General features: G+C 40.9%; 2 protein-coding genes across 2 annotated transcripts in view; one reads left to right on the top strand and one right to left on the bottom strand.

Moving 5' to 3' along the window:
• Positions 1–17,126, bottom strand: part of rassf4a (Ras association domain family member 4a) — a 31,583-nt gene extending 14,457 nt beyond the window's left edge. Inside the window, exons 1-3 of the mRNA XM_061039675.1 lie at positions 16,927–17,126; positions 5,406–5,474; positions 5,178–5,253 (exon numbers count right to left, since the gene is read on the bottom strand). Coding sequence (XP_060895658.1) covers positions 5,178–5,253; positions 5,406–5,458 — 129 coding nt within the window. The 5' untranslated portion in view covers positions 5,459–5,474; positions 16,927–17,126. The remainder of the gene's footprint in view (positions 1–5,177; positions 5,254–5,405; positions 5,475–16,926) is intronic.
• On the top strand, positions 7,704–9,726 carry LOC132975249 (C-X-C motif chemokine 11-like). Its single transcript, XM_061039674.1, has 4 exons — positions 7,704–7,803; positions 8,267–8,396; positions 8,512–8,595; positions 9,584–9,726. The coding sequence occupies exons 1-4, from the start codon at positions 7,737–7,739 to the stop codon at positions 9,714–9,716; spliced, it is 414 nt and encodes a 137-aa protein (XP_060895657.1). The 5' UTR covers positions 7,704–7,736; the 3' UTR covers positions 9,717–9,726.
• Positions 17,127–17,368: the final 242 nt, after the last annotated feature.

Consider the following 17,368-nt stretch of genomic DNA (forward strand, 5'->3'; position numbering starts at 1 on the left):
CTTTTTCTGAATTTTATTTGATACTAATACAGGACACACTTTATGGCTTGCTTTGCTGCTAATCACACTGAGAGGTCATCCCAAAAAATCTGTGCTCTATTGTAATTTGTTCTTGGTTTTTGCGAGTTAGATTCTAGTGTTTTATCAATATACGCACTACTTCACAACTATCTGTTTCTGCACTCACCCTGTCTTGTGAGTTTAGTGTCTGTCCCGCATGTGTTTATTTGTGGCAGGCCGTGCACATGGGTGAGGATTTGTCGTTTGTTTTTAACCACGTGGAGATGACAACAGGCTGGAGTGATGAGAAGTCTGGTTCTGATCAGTTTTCTGGCTCCTCTTGTTAACACACACTGCGTGCTCTCCAATGTGCTGGTGAGCAAGCTGCAAGTCTCTTATGATCCACAGCTATTTTATTTAGATTTTGTTTGTCTGAAGAATGAATAACTCCAGTCAGCTGGCACCACAACGGCATCTGTGATAACAACAGCATCAATTAGCTAGTTTGCCAGCTAATGAATTCGCCACAGACAAAGACTTTAGCTTTAATTCCTTGGTTTTTCCCAACCCCTCCGCCTCCTCTTTCTCCAGCTCCTACTCGTACTTCACATGTGGTCACATCTGGCTGCAGAAAACACACTTGGCGGCCAAAATGCCAAAACTCCAGGCTTCATAAAGGAAGTCAACCAGCTAATCTGTGACGTTACTGTGGCACGGTTCATTATTTACACAGTTCCATGTAATGACCACAGTAAAGCTCTGTTTTGGAAACAATAGTCATTTCTGCAGGCTGTTTTTAGCTGCAGTCATTCGTACAGTCACTGTTTTTTATCTAGAAATTCACATTAGGAGTTTCCATTTGCTGATCTCCGGCCAGCTTCAGTCCCGAGAATTTCAATGCTTTGTCTGTCATCGCCACAAATATCCGATGAGTCACTTTTACAGGAGTCAGCAGTCAAGAAGCTCTTCACCCAATTCGACCAGATAATGTCTCATAGTCTGTCACCATGGTTAAGGAAATGTCTTTTCTTGGAAGGCTTTTCACAAACACACATCATTAATACTGTAACTAGACCGATGTTTCGGTCACTGTTGATGTTTTTTGAGTGTGTTAAAAGGCACCTCATACTCATTGGTTTTAAAAAATGAGATTTAACTTCATTCTTACCATTGTAAATATTTGCAGGCAAGCAATTATCTCCAAGAAGTGAATATATTATCTCTTTTTTAACATTTCAAACAAAAAGCTGAAGCAAATGTAGTTTTTTAGGGCTTCAAGAAATGTGGACCATGGCACCCTCCCTGTCACTGATATGATCGACTTTTAATGCTTATTCATGTCTGAGGCCTTCCTGCGTTCCCTCCAAAAAACAAAGTTGAGGAATCATTGGTCAAACCACAAACCTAAGTCCCAAGGTTTCTGACCGCTCCAACCACTGACTTGACCCCCTTTCATTTCCTCACATAAAACCCATTTCATCCCACAGTGCCTTCTCCCCAGATCATCCCATGTACACCGTCCACATTCATCCCTTTCCGGACCCACCTGCCAACCCAAACAAACTTCCCTTTATGCCGTACAATCGCTGGTTTTGTCAGTGAACATGTCCTGAATGACCTTTGCAGTCAGTTTATCTGTAATTTAATGATTCAAAGGCCCAAAAAAAAGCTTCTGTAGCCTCACAGGGTGATTCAATCGTCATGTTTTCCTGTCACCAAAGACAATTGTGCTTGGATTTTTGCCAGAATTTGTAGTTCTTGCCTCTGCTCGAGTCGACTGTACTTACATCACAGTTGTGGTGCAACATGGCGCAACAGGCCTTAGTGGGAGGAGATGAAAGTAGCCTTCAAGCAAAGACAGTAAAACAACAAGCTGAGATAACTCTTCTCACGGGTAGATCATTTATCAGAACAAGAAACACAGAGATAAGACTTCACATCAACAGGGATGTACGGACCATTAGGCTGGAAATCTGTGCGGCTCATTCTTGTACTACAAACTACAGACATGTAAATGAGTCCGAGGAATAAAGAACAACTACTCTGAACAAGCTGAACTGTAAATTTAAGTGTCATCATTTGCTTTTTTAATTGTTAGTCATCAGGATATTATATCATCCCCCGGATGAGATTATTTTTGACAACAGATGCTGCTTTTAAGTAAAACTAGATCCTGTGAGCAACGGTATCTTGGAAAAGGGAAATTGATTTTCTCATATCAACCCAAAGTAATGGACAAGTGTAATGCTCTAAGAACAGCTGCTACTTTATGGTCTTGATGTTAGATCATGTAAGAGATAACAGATACTTGTGAAAACTATCTACTCTGTGGACGATTTTCTGTTTGCAATAACCGATGTGAAAAGCCTCATGTGCAATAATCGATGTACAAAATGATCAAGACAAGAGAGCGTCGGTGGCCTAGTGGCTGGTGCATGCGCCCCATTTCTCTCTCTGAGCCAAACAGAGAGACTAATGCACGCTTTTATCACTAGCAGGCTGGACTATTGTAACGCTCTCCTTTCTGGTCTTCCAAAAAACACAACAAATCGGCTTCAGATACTACAAAACTCTGCCGCACGAGTACTGACAAAGACCAGAAGGAGAGCACACATCACACCTGGTTTAAAATCTTTACACTGGCTGCCTGTTAGTTTCCATGTTGATTTTAAAATTATTTTATTAGTTTATAAAGCATTACATGGCCTTGCACCAGACTACCTATCGGATATGATTTTAGTTCATGAACCAGTACGGCCCCCTCAGATCCTCCAGTTCCTCTCTCTTAGTTGTTCCACAGAGCAGGACAAAAACCTTTGGCGATGCTGCTTTCAGCTGTTACGCTCCGAGACTGTGGAACGACCTTCCTGAGGGTCTGAGAGGAGCCCAGAATATCGAGATTTTTTAAACGCAGTCTTAAAACTCATTTATTCAGTCTGGCTTTCATATCAATTCAAATCAAGTCTTTTTATCCTACTACAATTTTAAATATTTTCCTCTTGTGTATTTATTTTAATATCTTGTTGCTTTTATGTGTCGTATTTTATTTTTATATATATTTTTTTTAATTCTTATTGGTGTGCATTAGTCTCTCAATGATTTTATAAACTACTTTTCGTCAACAACTTTTCTGCACTCTTGTAAAGCACTTTGAACTGTAGTTTAATTTGTCTGAAAGGTGCTGTATAAATAAAGTTTGATTGATTGATTGATTGATTGATGTATGGAGGCTATTGTCCTTAAAGCGGGTGGCCCAGGTTCAAATCCAACCTGGGGTTCCTTACCTGGTTTCTGACTCTATCCAGTGTCCTGTCTCTTCAAAGATATGGCAGATAAGGCATAAAAAATAAACCTTTACAAAAAATGATCAGTACAAGAACATTTTTTTTTCTTTACAATTGTATCTTAAAGTGTTCTGTACAGTTTATATTTGTCTTCTAGTTTTTATATTTTATATGGTGTAAAGATGACTCTAGGTGCAATACCTGTGATAATGACACGAGGGCTCAAATGCAAAGCGGATGATCTTCTCACATATGTTTTCTTACACATTGTCCAAAAAATGTGTCACTCACTAGACATGTTTGTCCAAAGGGACGTAAGAGTAAGTACAACACACACACACAGGTGTAGTTCTAGACAGGAAGAAACAACGTCAGTAAGTGCTAACAAACAGCTTCAAGTGTGATGGGACACAGGTGAGTGAGACTGAAGTTGTTTCTACAGACCAGCGGGGGAAGGTAACTCAGTACATTTATTCAAATACTGTGGTTTGATTGAGGTTTTTGTGTCGGCTATACTTTACAACGTATGCTTCTATTTACTTCAAATGTGCCCCATTTCAGATGGAAACATTGTACTTTTTAATCCACTAAAATGATTATTGTGAATGCTTATTTTACAACGTCAGTGAGTGCTAACTAACAGCCTCCTGTGTCCAGATTCAACCTAATCTACATCAACAACATCTTCAATATCATCGTCATATAAGTAAGTGTGTACTTGTTCATGACAGAGCTGGGTCTTTAGCTTTTTTCTTAAAAGTGGAAAAAGGACTCTGCAGATCGATTGGAGTTTGGTGACTTAAAATCCAACACAGCCGTGCTACAGTAATATGGAAAGTGAAAATAAAGAGCAGATAACATGTACTGTTTTTGTACCCAGAAATGAGAATGTTATAAAAGTTCAAACTGAGCTTGTTGAACCAGAGGGGACTCAGAAGGGTTCAACTGAATTCTGCAACACTGTGTTTATACAAATGTTGAGGTCAACCGGTTTAACACTGAAAACTATCTACGGCTCAAATCTGTCCCGTCTAAAGCTTCAGTAGGTCAGTGTACTGCTGCATGTTGAGTCATTCTCTGTCATAAAAACAAACGGCTCCTCCTCATCAAAGAGAATTATTTAGTGAAGGGAACATTTTACTTTTTTTTTCAAAGCTCTTCATTATTGAAGGTTAATGTTTGTGTGAAGGAGTGAAGTGTGACCTCACAGATCCGTCTTTTCAACATGTGTATGTTACATGTGTCTGTATCATGTCTGCGGGCCTGAGGGAGGATTTTCCCAGTCTGAGACAATGTAGTGGGTCTGTCTGAGTGGACAAAAAAAAAAACAGGGACATATCTTACCCACCCTGCTCTGCACTCACTGACACACACACACACACACACACTCAACCACATACACACAATGTAAAAAACATGCTGGTGGACACAAAGGGGAACTCCAGACCATAAAGCCATAGAATGATTATCAAACAAATATCCAACTCCTGCAAACAGCAGCGCAGACACACCACAGCAGCAAAACGTTTACTGTGGAATTACTTCACTAAGCGATTATTGTATGAAAGAAAAACCTGGAGTCTCTCCCGCCTTTCATTCCAGTTTCATTTTGAGGGAGAAGGGGGCTTTTTGTGGTCTGCCAGCCTCCTGGCATGTTGGAAAAAATCCAAAGACTCGCAGGTCTGCACTGCAGCCACGATCACGGCTTGTATGGTCAAAGTGCTGGTTTAACTGGTTCCAGTTTTGGTCAGCGTGTGACCCATTTTACAATACTGCATGTCCTGCAATCTGGCACACCCACGCTCACAAACACTCTCCCTGTTTTTCTCTTATTATTTCCGCCACAACCTTCTCCTGTCAGGTGATGGCGTCTGTGTCTGAGCGTTGTTTTACCTCCCGAGTCCTCAGCTGGAAGTTTTTCCCTTCGTGGTAACAGTTGTAGGTCCTCAGCAGCGACAGGATGTCAGACCTGAATGTGAACACAAAACCACAAAGACAAGATTAGCACTCACAGCTCTGACACAATGCAAACAAGGAAGACATTTAATACATGTAATCCCCACTTTGAGTTTACTTTACTGTGCCTGAAAACTGTGCAGTGAGTGAACTTAAAGGTCTTACTTTAGTATCAGCTTCTCCTCGCTGAGCTTCACGTGGGTCTGACGCTCATTCATTTTGACTCAAGCACAGCTGTGGCAAAAAAAAAAGAGACAAACATTATACATGACATAAAGATATTGACTTAGTATGAGTATTACATGTTGATTTCATTATTCCAAGACAGAAAATTAATTTGAACTTGAGAAAGAGACGGAAAAGCCGATAACAAAAACAGTGATTGATAAAAATCTTTATGCCCAAAAGGGGGGGGGGGGGGTGTAACATGTCATTACTGGTGAAATTTGAGCCCTGAAATATTTCTTTGATTGAATGCTGTTGAATAAACTGCTCCTGTGGGAAAATCAGGGATGCGCATTGAGATGAAATCACATGATGTTGTTGACACAGCGCCAGCGGAGCAATAGAGGTAACATGTTGTGGCAAAGCCCCACACACTCAGTTCCACTTTATTTACACATCACGTTTCTTACAAACACGCAGCACAAAGAGCTCCAGTTAGGAATAAAGATGGAAAATTGAAACTAAAAAGAAATTCCACCTAAGATGCAATTTTGCAAGACTAAAGACATAAACAATATAAAGTAAGAAGTTCATAAAAATTCGATCATGTCAAGTCAAACTTCTTTATAAAGCATGTTTCTAAACAACTCACTTTGGACAAAGTGCTGTACAAACAAGGCAGCAATCTAATATAAGAATAAAACAGATAAGAACAACAGTAAAACTATAAACAAGAATTATAATTCAAGAATTTCCGGACGACATAAAAAGTAGGAAGTCTTGAATTTAACACAATCAAGGAGAGATCTCGCCACTGTGCAGTTCTTATAAATGCGAAGTTATGCTCTATGCTGATGACAATGTCGTTAGTTTATCAAGTGGTTGGTCCTTGAAATCATCCTTTGGGCAACATGAATGGATTATTGCAATCAACATTTGAGTTGCTTTGAGTCTGCTCCTGTAGTGTGGGACTGACAGATTTTTTATTCTCAGAGCCTTTAAAGTCCTTTTTTATTACAATTTTAGCGATCTAAACAAACATCTAGACGTCTGTCATTATTATGCTTTTCTACCAACACTCTCTCAGACAGCAGGATTCAATTCAATCACAGTAAACAAACCACAGTTAAAGACTACTGCTGCTGGACTATTTCATATCCTATAGTGAGCAGCGAAGGTTCGATCCCCTCTGTTTTTAAAAGTCTGGATCTAGGACTTTTAAATGGTAAAAGTCCACCTCCACATTTACACACTGCAGAGGATGCAGCAAGGTCAACTTGAGATTAAGTGTCTTGCCAAAGGACACATCGGACCCGTAGGTGCATGAGCTTGGGATCAAACTTCTTCACCTCAATGCGCATCCCTGATTTTTCTACACTCTACCACTGAGCCACAGCCGCAGTGGTAGAGTGTTTTAACAGGAGTGTGACACTGTTAGGAGACCAACAAGATAAGAATGTGGATTTCCATTTAAAACCTTAAAAACAAAAATCAACATAATCTTAAAATCAATCCTGATTGACTTAGAAGTGTTTGATTCAATTGAACACCGGGGAAAAAAAAACTTCAAAAATAGTCTGACTCAGGTTGTAGCATTCCTTTCGATTTTAACGCCGGATTAGAAAGCATTTTTGTGGCTCAGTGGTGGAGTTGGTTGTCCTTCAATCTGAAGATTAGCCGTTCGATCTCCATTTCCTGCACTTCCACATGTTTATCCCTTGGGCGACACGTTGAACCCTAAAACTCCAGATTGCATGTCGGCGTGTGTGATTGGGTTCATGTGACATGTAGTGTAAAAGCTCTTTAAGTGGTCAGAGGACTAAAAGAGTGCCGCATAAGACAGTCCATTTACCATGGATCAAATCATTCATTTCCTTGTAAAATTAAATAAACGAGAGCCTAGAGCACTTTTGTTTTCATTCAAGGATTACTCTTTCAATTCGGATGGTCATCTTGTAGACAGTTCGCATCATACAAATTATTAGAAACATGACTCAGCCAAGTGTAGCCTCTGACAACATTTCAGAGGAAAAGTCTGCAGAGTCAGTTTCCATTGTCTGCATGTTGCACACTAAAAGAAAAAGGAAACCTATTAATCACTGTTGTGTCCTTCTGGGTGTCAAGACAAGAGAGTTCCAGAGCAACGGGGTCCCTGCATCCCAAATTCCTGAGTCCTGAAATTTTGAAGGGAAAGTGCTGGGGAATTTCCTGGTTTGGAAAGCCCGTCGTGAGTGTGTGGGAGGAGGGGGGGATGGGGGCGGAGCATGGCATGTATAAAGGAGCACACATGTGGCTGAGGGGCTCAGTGTGAACGCTCTGCTCGAATCCAGGATGAAGCTGTATCTCCAGTCTGTGTGTCCGCTCGCCTTCCTGAGCCTCTGCTGTGTGCTCATCACAGGTAAGGACCCACGGATTATTCTTACACCTGTTTTTTTCATAATGGACAAAGGAGTGCTTCATAAACACAAGGGGGAGATAAGAGACAGCTCAGACAACTTAAATATGACTGATTAAGGGAAACATAAGTAGTAAAAGGTGTAATTACTGTAACACATTCTTATAAAGGGGATGGCTGATACACATAATCAGTGAGAAGTTTCAGGCACTTTAATACTTTTTTGTTTTTCTGAAAACTACGAGTTCAAACAGATACATAAAGCTACTTTTAAAGGGAATATCTGCTATGAAATGAAATAATTAGTACAAGTTTGATACACTAGGGGTTGGGATTGAAGTTTTTATTTCTGCAAAGCTGTCTGAGCATGTGAACCTGCAGTAACTAAACCCCTGCTCGTGTCGCACTGTATCTAATTAACCTGTTAATCCTGTTATCGTGTCTGTGTGTGTGTGTGTGTGTGCAGTGAGAGAGTCAGACAGCACGTTCGTCCCTGGGAGATGTCTGTGTCCAGAAACGCAAAACGGAGTCAGGGGGCAGCTGAAAGATCTCAGTGTGTACCAGATGAGCGCCAGCTGTAATAGAATCACAGTGATGTGAGTATCACATCCTGCGCACACACACACACACACACACACACACACACACAATTAAAACAACACACGTGCACACCTGAGTGAGATTTAATGTGATGCCGCACGTGTTTTTCAGAGTGACACTGAAGAGCAACAATGAGACGAGGTGTCTGAATCCAGACTCTCCGGTCGGCAAACAGCTGGTCCGCTGCTGGAACAGGTAAGAGCACTTACCAATTAAACTATTGTTAACGTGTAGACAAGATTATTAAGAGAATATACGGCAACTTTGTCATGAAATCTTTTCTCATTTAAGGGTCTTTTTATAAGCACAAGAGATTCAGGATACCATGCAATCTTTAAATTCAGGTTACAAAATGAAAAACACCAAAAGGCAGTATTCTTATTACGGAAATGTTGCACAATAGTGGAGGAGAGTGTCCTTGTCGGTTTAAGAGGGGATCATATTTCCTGTAAATACAGCCAGCATTGTCATATTTGTTGCCAAGCCAGCTCTTGTCCCAACAAAACACCTAACTGGGCGGTTATCTTTCCACCAAATTTTTTTGCTGCTCCTGAAACAGAGAACAACGTCAGCTATAGTGCTTTTAACTGGGAGCTCATTTTATGTTACATCGTTAATTATCTTTTTTCTTTAAAGTTTCCGGTCTCTATTTATGAAATTAGGTGCAGAATATTAAAGCTCTATGAGCCATTTCTAGCATAAACCAAATATTTAACCATTTTACCTGTGAGTAACTCTGGTTTTGTGTTGATTTTTGTCACTCCTGTGGTCAGAGAGCTAAATCTTATCTCTTGTATGATGTGTGTGTTTTTCTTTTGTCAATCAAATGCATCACTCATTGTGAATATTTACAATACTATGAAACAATTTCAAGACAGACAGTTTCTGCAGTGTGCCATAAATTATCGCCTGACACCTACCCCGTGACGGCAGTAAGAGGCATTTCAAATTGCGATTATAGAAATAGATATCACGCCTCTGATGGTCTCGTTTGTTTTTGTAGATCCTATAGAGGCCTCAGTTTTAATTTCAGTTAGTTTCATGACTATGGTAAAACTTGTCAAAGGGGCTTAGAAGTGTGTTAACTTGTTTCAATCAACAAGTGATCCTCGTCTGGCTGCAGGAGGATCATACCACAGCTCTACCTTCAGGCTAAGTGTTTGTTCCCCTCTTTGTTTTCTAGATCTCAGAAGTTGGGAAGGGATGCAAAACTGTGCCTGAAGAGGAGAAGAAAAGGAAGAGGAGGTCAGCACCAGAGGAGTCGACAGAGGAGCCGAGGTCTTGGCAGGAAATCCTCATCCTCTAACTCTCAGTAGTCGACCCGCCTGACACCCGATCCAAAGCTACTGCGAGGAGAGAAGTGTGCACACGCTGACTGTTGCTATACTCTTTTGGGAGTCCGGGCCCTCAGTGGCCGATAAAAGGAACAGCACGCTACCACTTTTTTCTTCCTATAAATGTCACTCTGCTCCAGCATCAGGCTCCCCTAAAGTTTTTTTTTTTCTGGGGTGTAAATCAAAGTCTCCTTCTGTGCAGGGAGCAGGGGAGTGATTGTCTCAAATGACTGATGTGATGTTAAACACTAAGCCCTGGAGGCTAGTCATAAATGTTAACAGTTATAACACTGTTGAATGGTCAATGTAATGTCTACGCAAAGCTAACAGAAGACACTATGTTTTTGTATTTATTTTTATATGCATAAAGACTTTGTTTTGTTAATAAATACGACAGAAAAAACGTTTTCGACTCTTTGTGCCATTTCTTGTAAAACGCTCCTGATTCCCTTTAGAAGCAGAGGATGGGAGACATGATTTCTTGGCAGGATATGAGAGGTCACCTAAGCCACAGCCTCAGCTTTAGTTAATAAACTACAGGATGTGAGTCAGCGTCGGTCACCGAGCAAAGAAGTCTCACTGAAAACATCTGAACAAATATGTCACAGCTAAAACAGTGACTAACTATTGGCTCTGTTATCAAATACATGTCGCTGTTACATCTTTACATTTAAGCAGACATCACCACTTAATGTAAAATAATTAGCTTGATGTGTTTTGTAAAACTTAACCACATTAACTGACTTTGCATACCAGAGGTTATAGTTTCATGCTTTTATGGCCTTTCATTGTCGCTCAGTTAAGATCGATCGCCTTGGTGATGAGGGCGAGGAGAGGTGAGTGTTTTATGATGCCGACTCACCAGCTGAGATTTCTTGTAAATCATGTGACAAGACAGAGAGAGAGAGAGAGAAAAAAAAGACAGAAAACACAAACACTGAGGCTTCTCCTGAGCACACATATCAATTCTGGGTAATGGAAAGTTAACAGTCAGTGCATGTGCTAACCTGCTTTGTGTGGTTTTTTCACCTTAAACCGCCTTTGGCAAAGACTTGGACTCTTGCAAAACTGATATGTGATCCTTTATCAGTGAAAGCTTGACTGCACACGGTGGTAAAATGGAAAGTGAAAGTAAACTGCTTAACAAAGGGCACCTTTGAAGACGGTCAGTCAAGATCTTCAAGGGACTTTTTCCATATTTGGTTTGTTATCAGGATTACAATCAGAGCAAATAGGAGCCTTTCAGGTCACATGTTTATCTTGTATTATTATGAGGATCAGTTGACAGCTGTACGGACATGTGCTGCTGGTATGTGAGCAAACGGTACCTCCTTAGAAAACAACCTAACTAGTACTTTGTATTTAACATTTGGCAGCTATTTACTCTGCAGATTTCTACAAGCCACAACAATCTAGACCTGTTCTGAGTTGTTCTATAAGAACTTCTTATCAATAATGACGAATGAAATGTCATTTTAATGGATAACAGTATCAAAATGATCGTATCCAGTCACGATACAAAAAAACTTAAATATATAGAGCACCAGGCGCGGTGATTCTGCTGCCAAATGAATACTTTACTATTAATTTTAACGATCTTTTTTGGGCATATAAGCCTTTATAGAGAGGCAGGGCAGTGGATAGAGTCAGAAATCAGAAGGAGAGAGAGTCAGGACGACATGCAGGAAAGGAGCCACAGGTCAGATTTGAACCCGGGACATGGCTATAGCCTCTGTACATGTGTGTGCTGACTAACTGCTCAGCCATCGGCACCCTGACTACTTTTAATTCAGATAGTTTTGAATCTTTTCAGCACATGGGGTTTTCAGCACGGGTACATCTTTATATATACTCTGTCCATATTCCTAGAAAAGGAGAAGAGAAGCAGGAGGATGTTTCTGTTATCTTTCATGGTTTTCTTTTTTTCAAATTAGTCCATAAAAGATTGCCTTATTGCTACATTTACCTTCTCTCTTAATGACAATTTATCTTGTTCTTATCTGATGTAGTTCATTACATCTCTCAGCAAGTTAAAGATAGAGTCAGAAGCATTTTCCTAAAAAAAATAAGTAGTGTATAACATGAGAAATGCTGTTTATTTGATAGATTGCCCCTTGAGATGAACCATCTCGTTTTCAAGGGGGGGGGGGGGGGGGGGGGGGGGGTCCAACACAAAAACAAAAACACAACAGTACAGTGTGATACAGACAGTCAATACACACATAAACATAAAGGCTCTCAAACACCCATCCGCCCACTTATCCCTCCCGCAAAGCCACAGCACCCCACACAAAGTCATCAGAGGTAGATGCACATAGTGACATAAGATATTAGAGGGGTAAGAAGACATCACCATGAGAAGCAGCAACATGGTTTTGTGAGAAACGGTAGCAGTGACTTCTTAAAAATGTGTAGTGAATTTATTGTTCTGATGTTTACAGGTAGATTGTTCCAGTCAGAGGGAGCTTTGTAGTTGCTCGTCTGCCGATTTCTTTATTGGTTTTGGGAACAAGAAAAAAAGGCTGCTGAGTATGTCTTAAAGAGCCCATATTCTGCCCTTTTTGGGGTTCGTATATTTAATCTATGTTCCTACTTTTGTACGTTCACAATAGCTAAAGTCTGAAAAAAAAGTGTCTGTTTTCATGTACTGCTCCTCCTTGCTCCCTCTCCGCTCTGAGTCCGTCAGCTACGCTCTGCTGAGCCCCCACTGTTAGATCCCACGTGGGCCAAGTCTGCTCTGATTGGTCTGCCGATCCGCTCTGTCGTTACTGGTCAGTTGCTCAGCACGGTTCTCGGAAATGTCCCGCCTCTTTTACCATATTGGGAATGCAGCCACTGGCTCCGTCCGAGGGGAGCATAAACATTAGCACCTTAGCACTACTGTGCTACCGCAGGCGACGGCATATCGTGGGCGTGCTACAGAAGTTAACGGGCGTGCAACATGAGCTGCTGGGCTTGCCACAACGAGCCAATGGACTTAGATCAGTGATCTCACACTGACAATGACGTCGGACTGACACATTTTTATCGAGGGTGGCTAGAACCGAGCGCTACATGCAGCTAATGCTACAGCTAACAGGAGGACGTAGGAGAAGCCGTGTTTCCGCAGACTTTGAATTTTTGCACATAGATGTGCCTAAACATGCACAGGACACATGGAAAACACACTAAAGAGCATATCAAACCAGAAGAAGAAGAATATGGGACCTTTAAAGAATATGAGGAATTGTGTGGTGTTAAATGTTGTTTTAAATAAAGAGGGAAAATTGAAGTGGATACATTTGAAAATATATACAAAAATATAAGTCTTTATGTTACAAAAAACTAACATAAAGACTGCCTGGATTTTCACGTTTCGTTGTGGCGGCGGGGAGTGGATGTGTTTCTCTCAGCCAATGACAGTGCACAGATGAGTTTCGGAGTGGATACATTCAGCCATTTGATGCCATTCAAAGTGGAAAATATTGCAGACTCGGATGTAGCGGCAAAGAAGAGAAAAAATAATCATATTGAGGCCGTGGAGTTGGCCTGCGTACTGTTGGACAGGCAGGTGCCAAACTGGTGGCTACCGTGCTAAATGATCAGATTTTCTATTACAGTAAACGTAATATTCTCAGGTCGCTTACAATGTAGGTCAGCATATATGCTAACCGCTTCAATGAGCCCAGGAGGAGGGGTCCAATTTGAATGTTGTGTTTTCAGACTGTAATGAACATTTCTACTGACTTCCTTTAAGTGAGCCGGTTGATTTTTCTGTTTTTAACTTTAAGGTAAATTTATCTTTGTGCTAACAATGTCATAAAGTGTATCACTTTGTTTTGTGTGTCGCTCCACAGCTGCCTTCACTCCAAATACCACTGTGTCGGGTTTCATGTGGTACTTGTTGATACTCTGAAGAATATTTTTTTAATAATAATGATTTAACTACAGAATATTTTCGCATGCAGGACAGGATTGTTTTGAGTATTTTTAAACCTTGATATAGCTAAGTGAAGAGAAAAAACTAACATTTAGAGAACAGGTTTTCATTATCACACACGACCTCGCTCACAAAAATTGTGATGAAGACTTGAAGACTTGACCTAACCTAACTGTCACACAAACGGCCCACTTTCTCGACCTTATCAAAACACACACACACACACACACACACACACACACACACACACCTCTTTATGCTCTGCACAGCCGGACCATTTACTAAATTTAGAACCAAAAATAAATGTGCACGAGTTAATGATTAACACACTTTTTATAGAAGTTTAAAGATTAAAGTATATTGCTTTAATCAGTGTGATGAAACTGATCTGTGGTCATCTTGTCTTTGTGGTTGAAAGATGAAACACAATGTCAAATATATTTATTGACATTATCAGTCTGAACTGAAGGTTTTTTTTTTAAATCTACTCGAAGACTCAAACAGTAGGAGTACAAAGGGAAATAAAAACTCCTGAACTCTAACAGTCACTGACAGTTTCACAGGATTTGTTTGCACAGTATCTAAAAAATCTCTAACCGTCTACAGTCAGGTTGTTGGTGCTGTAATGCTGCCATCTGCTGTTGAAAACACTCTCTACAGGAACATCAACTGTGAAGTCAAGCAGCACTGCTCAGCCTGCTTCAGAGAGACTCTCATCTCACTTTTAAAGGATTATGATCTCTGACACCACCTGCAGGAAAAAAGGTGAATAAATGTATTTACTTACCCTTAGCTGCAGTGCATCATTTGATCATGTGATACAAAAATTAGGTTTATCAGTTAAAGTAATAACATTATTACACAGTGGCTGAATACCTGAGCGCGCTGTGACTGATCCCAAACTGAGGAAATGTTTGACGATGTTAAGACTCAGTGAGAACGGTCTCGCCATCGAGAGACGGCGCCACAGACAGACTCTGCACCTGAACAGAACTGCAACTTTTTAACTACCTGTCCGCTGTACCAGGACATCAGAGACACTTACGCACAAAAATAATGTAACTTCAAGAACACTGACCTCGTCTACCTGCTGTGTGAGGTGCATGGATGTGCAAACACTGCAGCACGTTACGCGTGCTGCTGGGAACGCCAAAGAGCGACAAACAGCTCGAAACCACAATCAACAACACGGTGAGTATCCGTGTATCACTGCACCATCATCTGCACTGCTCTGTATACAACTGAACATGAACACAGGCCAAAAAGCTGTAAATACACTTTTGTTTAAACTAGAAAACAACGGAAAAAAATTGACACTATTTTCACGTTTTAAAAATATGTTTTTTTTCCATCTTATCCAAAGTTATCCGTACACATATGTATATATTCAAAGAGCAAAGTTACATTTTCAACGTACAGTATATTTTTTAAGTCAAACACACTGTTTTTATTTATACACCTTTTGTAAAACTGTAATCCTGCACAGCTTTGTTACTTTAATATTTCATTTGTGTTATTCTGTGGTTGTACTAAATCTTGTTTTTGATTTTCACTTTTGCTCTAGCAATGCAAGCGTATGTTTCCCATTCCAATAAAGCCCTTTTGAATTTAATTGTAATGATATGTGACCAATTGAATTCCCCCGCTCCATTTTTTTCTTTTACTCCGCTACAGTCACAGTCATAACGATATTGACTTCAGTTCCTCAAACACTTGATGGTTGATGTTGAGCTCTGATTCTGAGGGGGGGGGGTTCAAAGCTGCCTTTGAGCGGTATATAGTCTGTCGTCTCTCAACCAGAAGGTCGGGGGTTCCATCCCCTGCTCCTGCAGCACGTGTCAAAGTGACCTTGGGTATGTCACTGAATCCCAGATTTGTCCTGCTGATAAATCAGCAGCATGTGAATGTGTACGACTGGACTGGTTAAAAAAACAGAAAATAGATTGCTGGACATTATAGCAGCCTCTGCCATCAGTGTGTGAACGTGTAGGTGTGACCTGCGATGTTAAAAGCGCTTTGATCAGTCAGAAGACTTTAAAGCGGTACAAGCTCAAGTCCATACCATTCTCTTGCATTTCCTGCAGCTGAAAAAGAAGTTACTGAAAGAAAGAAAAATGCTTGCGTGAGCAGACATCCTCGCCACAAAAACCAGGAAACACAGACTGCCCGCTGCAGACCACAGCAGTCTGACTGGGAAGTGATCTCACAGAGATGAGCTGCAATTTACTGAGCACAATATGCAGACTTTAGGTCGCTCATACTTTGTTTTGTCAGATTATTTTTCCTGCACAGCTGCACATATTACATTCACACAGCTACTTAGCTTTAGACCTCTAGCCAGACATAAAAACTCCAAGATGTTTGCATTAATTACTGGTGTTATAGCTTTAATTATTGGTAGCCCTCCCTTCCTTTAATGACCTGTGTCCACCTCCACTTCCATCCAGGGAAAGTGCTGACAATGTGGCCGCATAATGGGACGGTCAGTCTATCTCTAATACATATTCATACACAATAATGGCTGCATAAATATTCCATTACTTAAAGATTCCCTGTCTCTCACCATTAATATGAATTATTCAGCCCTGCACATGGCTGCACAGGAGATGGACCAAAGGCTTAGAGAAGATAGGGGTCACTCTATTGAGAGGGGGGTGGGGGGGGGGGAGCGCTCAGATTTGGGCTCATTTACATAATCTTCCCCTCTCTTCCCTTCTCCTTTCTTGTGACTAAATTGCGGCTGTACCTCTGAGTGTAAGCGCCCTCCATGGACAAAGAAGCTCCATTGCTTCTTGGTCTGCTAATTGGTTTGATCATCGCGAGATTCGTATCCAATTATCGCACCTAATCTGGCAGCTGCGCCCCAAAGACAATCCATCCCCATGCGTAAAAATGCAGCAGGAGTGCACAATCCCAAATGTGGCACAACCCATTTTTCATATTGAAAGAAAACAAGATAAATATATTTAACAGCAAACCCTCTCCTGAAGATGTATCTACCTCTATCGCAGCTATACAGTGACCGTGTAGTTTTTTTTTTAGGGGTACAGCAGGTTAAATTGCACGAAAAATAAAAGTTTACAACCCGGTCACAACTGCATCAACATCCCTCAATACACAACACTCATACACCGTTAGAAACCAACTTCAAACATCTAGTTACCAAGGCATTGTGTTGATTTCAGTGTTAATACGCATGATTCCCTCGCTTAAGTTCTTCGCTTCTTGATCTTAAAAAACACATTTTGTAAATGTGTTCAGTTTGATTCTTACCATATCAGAGAGCGTCCTCTCGTGCTCTTCTTCCGTGTATCCAGCAGCGATGTATCCCGTTTATCTTCCAGTCTTCATGCCTCCCCGGCCGAGCGGTATTCAGAGCTGGAAGATAAAACTGACAACCGGACGATCCAGTAGCAATCAGCGCTGACACGTCTCGGCCAATCAGCGTTGAGGAAGGGCGGGGCGAACAGAGCCATGGTTGTATATTACCTCTCCCTCTCCTCCTGAGGGATCAAGGTGCCTCTCAGAGCTGCTGCTCCTCCTCGTCCTTATAAACCTCTGAAGGGTCTTTAAATCTTTTAACGACACAAAGAAAGAAACAAATGATCATCTCAGAAAAAACCTGTTTAACCGACTTTGTTAGTTTGACGAACAATTTGCAGGAAAACTTAAGTAAGGTTATGTTGGATTGTTTTCTTTGGATGCAATTAAACGT

The sequence above is a fragment of the Labrus mixtus genome, chromosome 6, assembly GCF_963584025.1.
Source record: "Labrus mixtus chromosome 6, fLabMix1.1, whole genome shotgun sequence".
Lineage (NCBI taxonomy): Eukaryota > Metazoa > Chordata > Actinopteri > Labriformes > Labridae > Labrus > Labrus mixtus.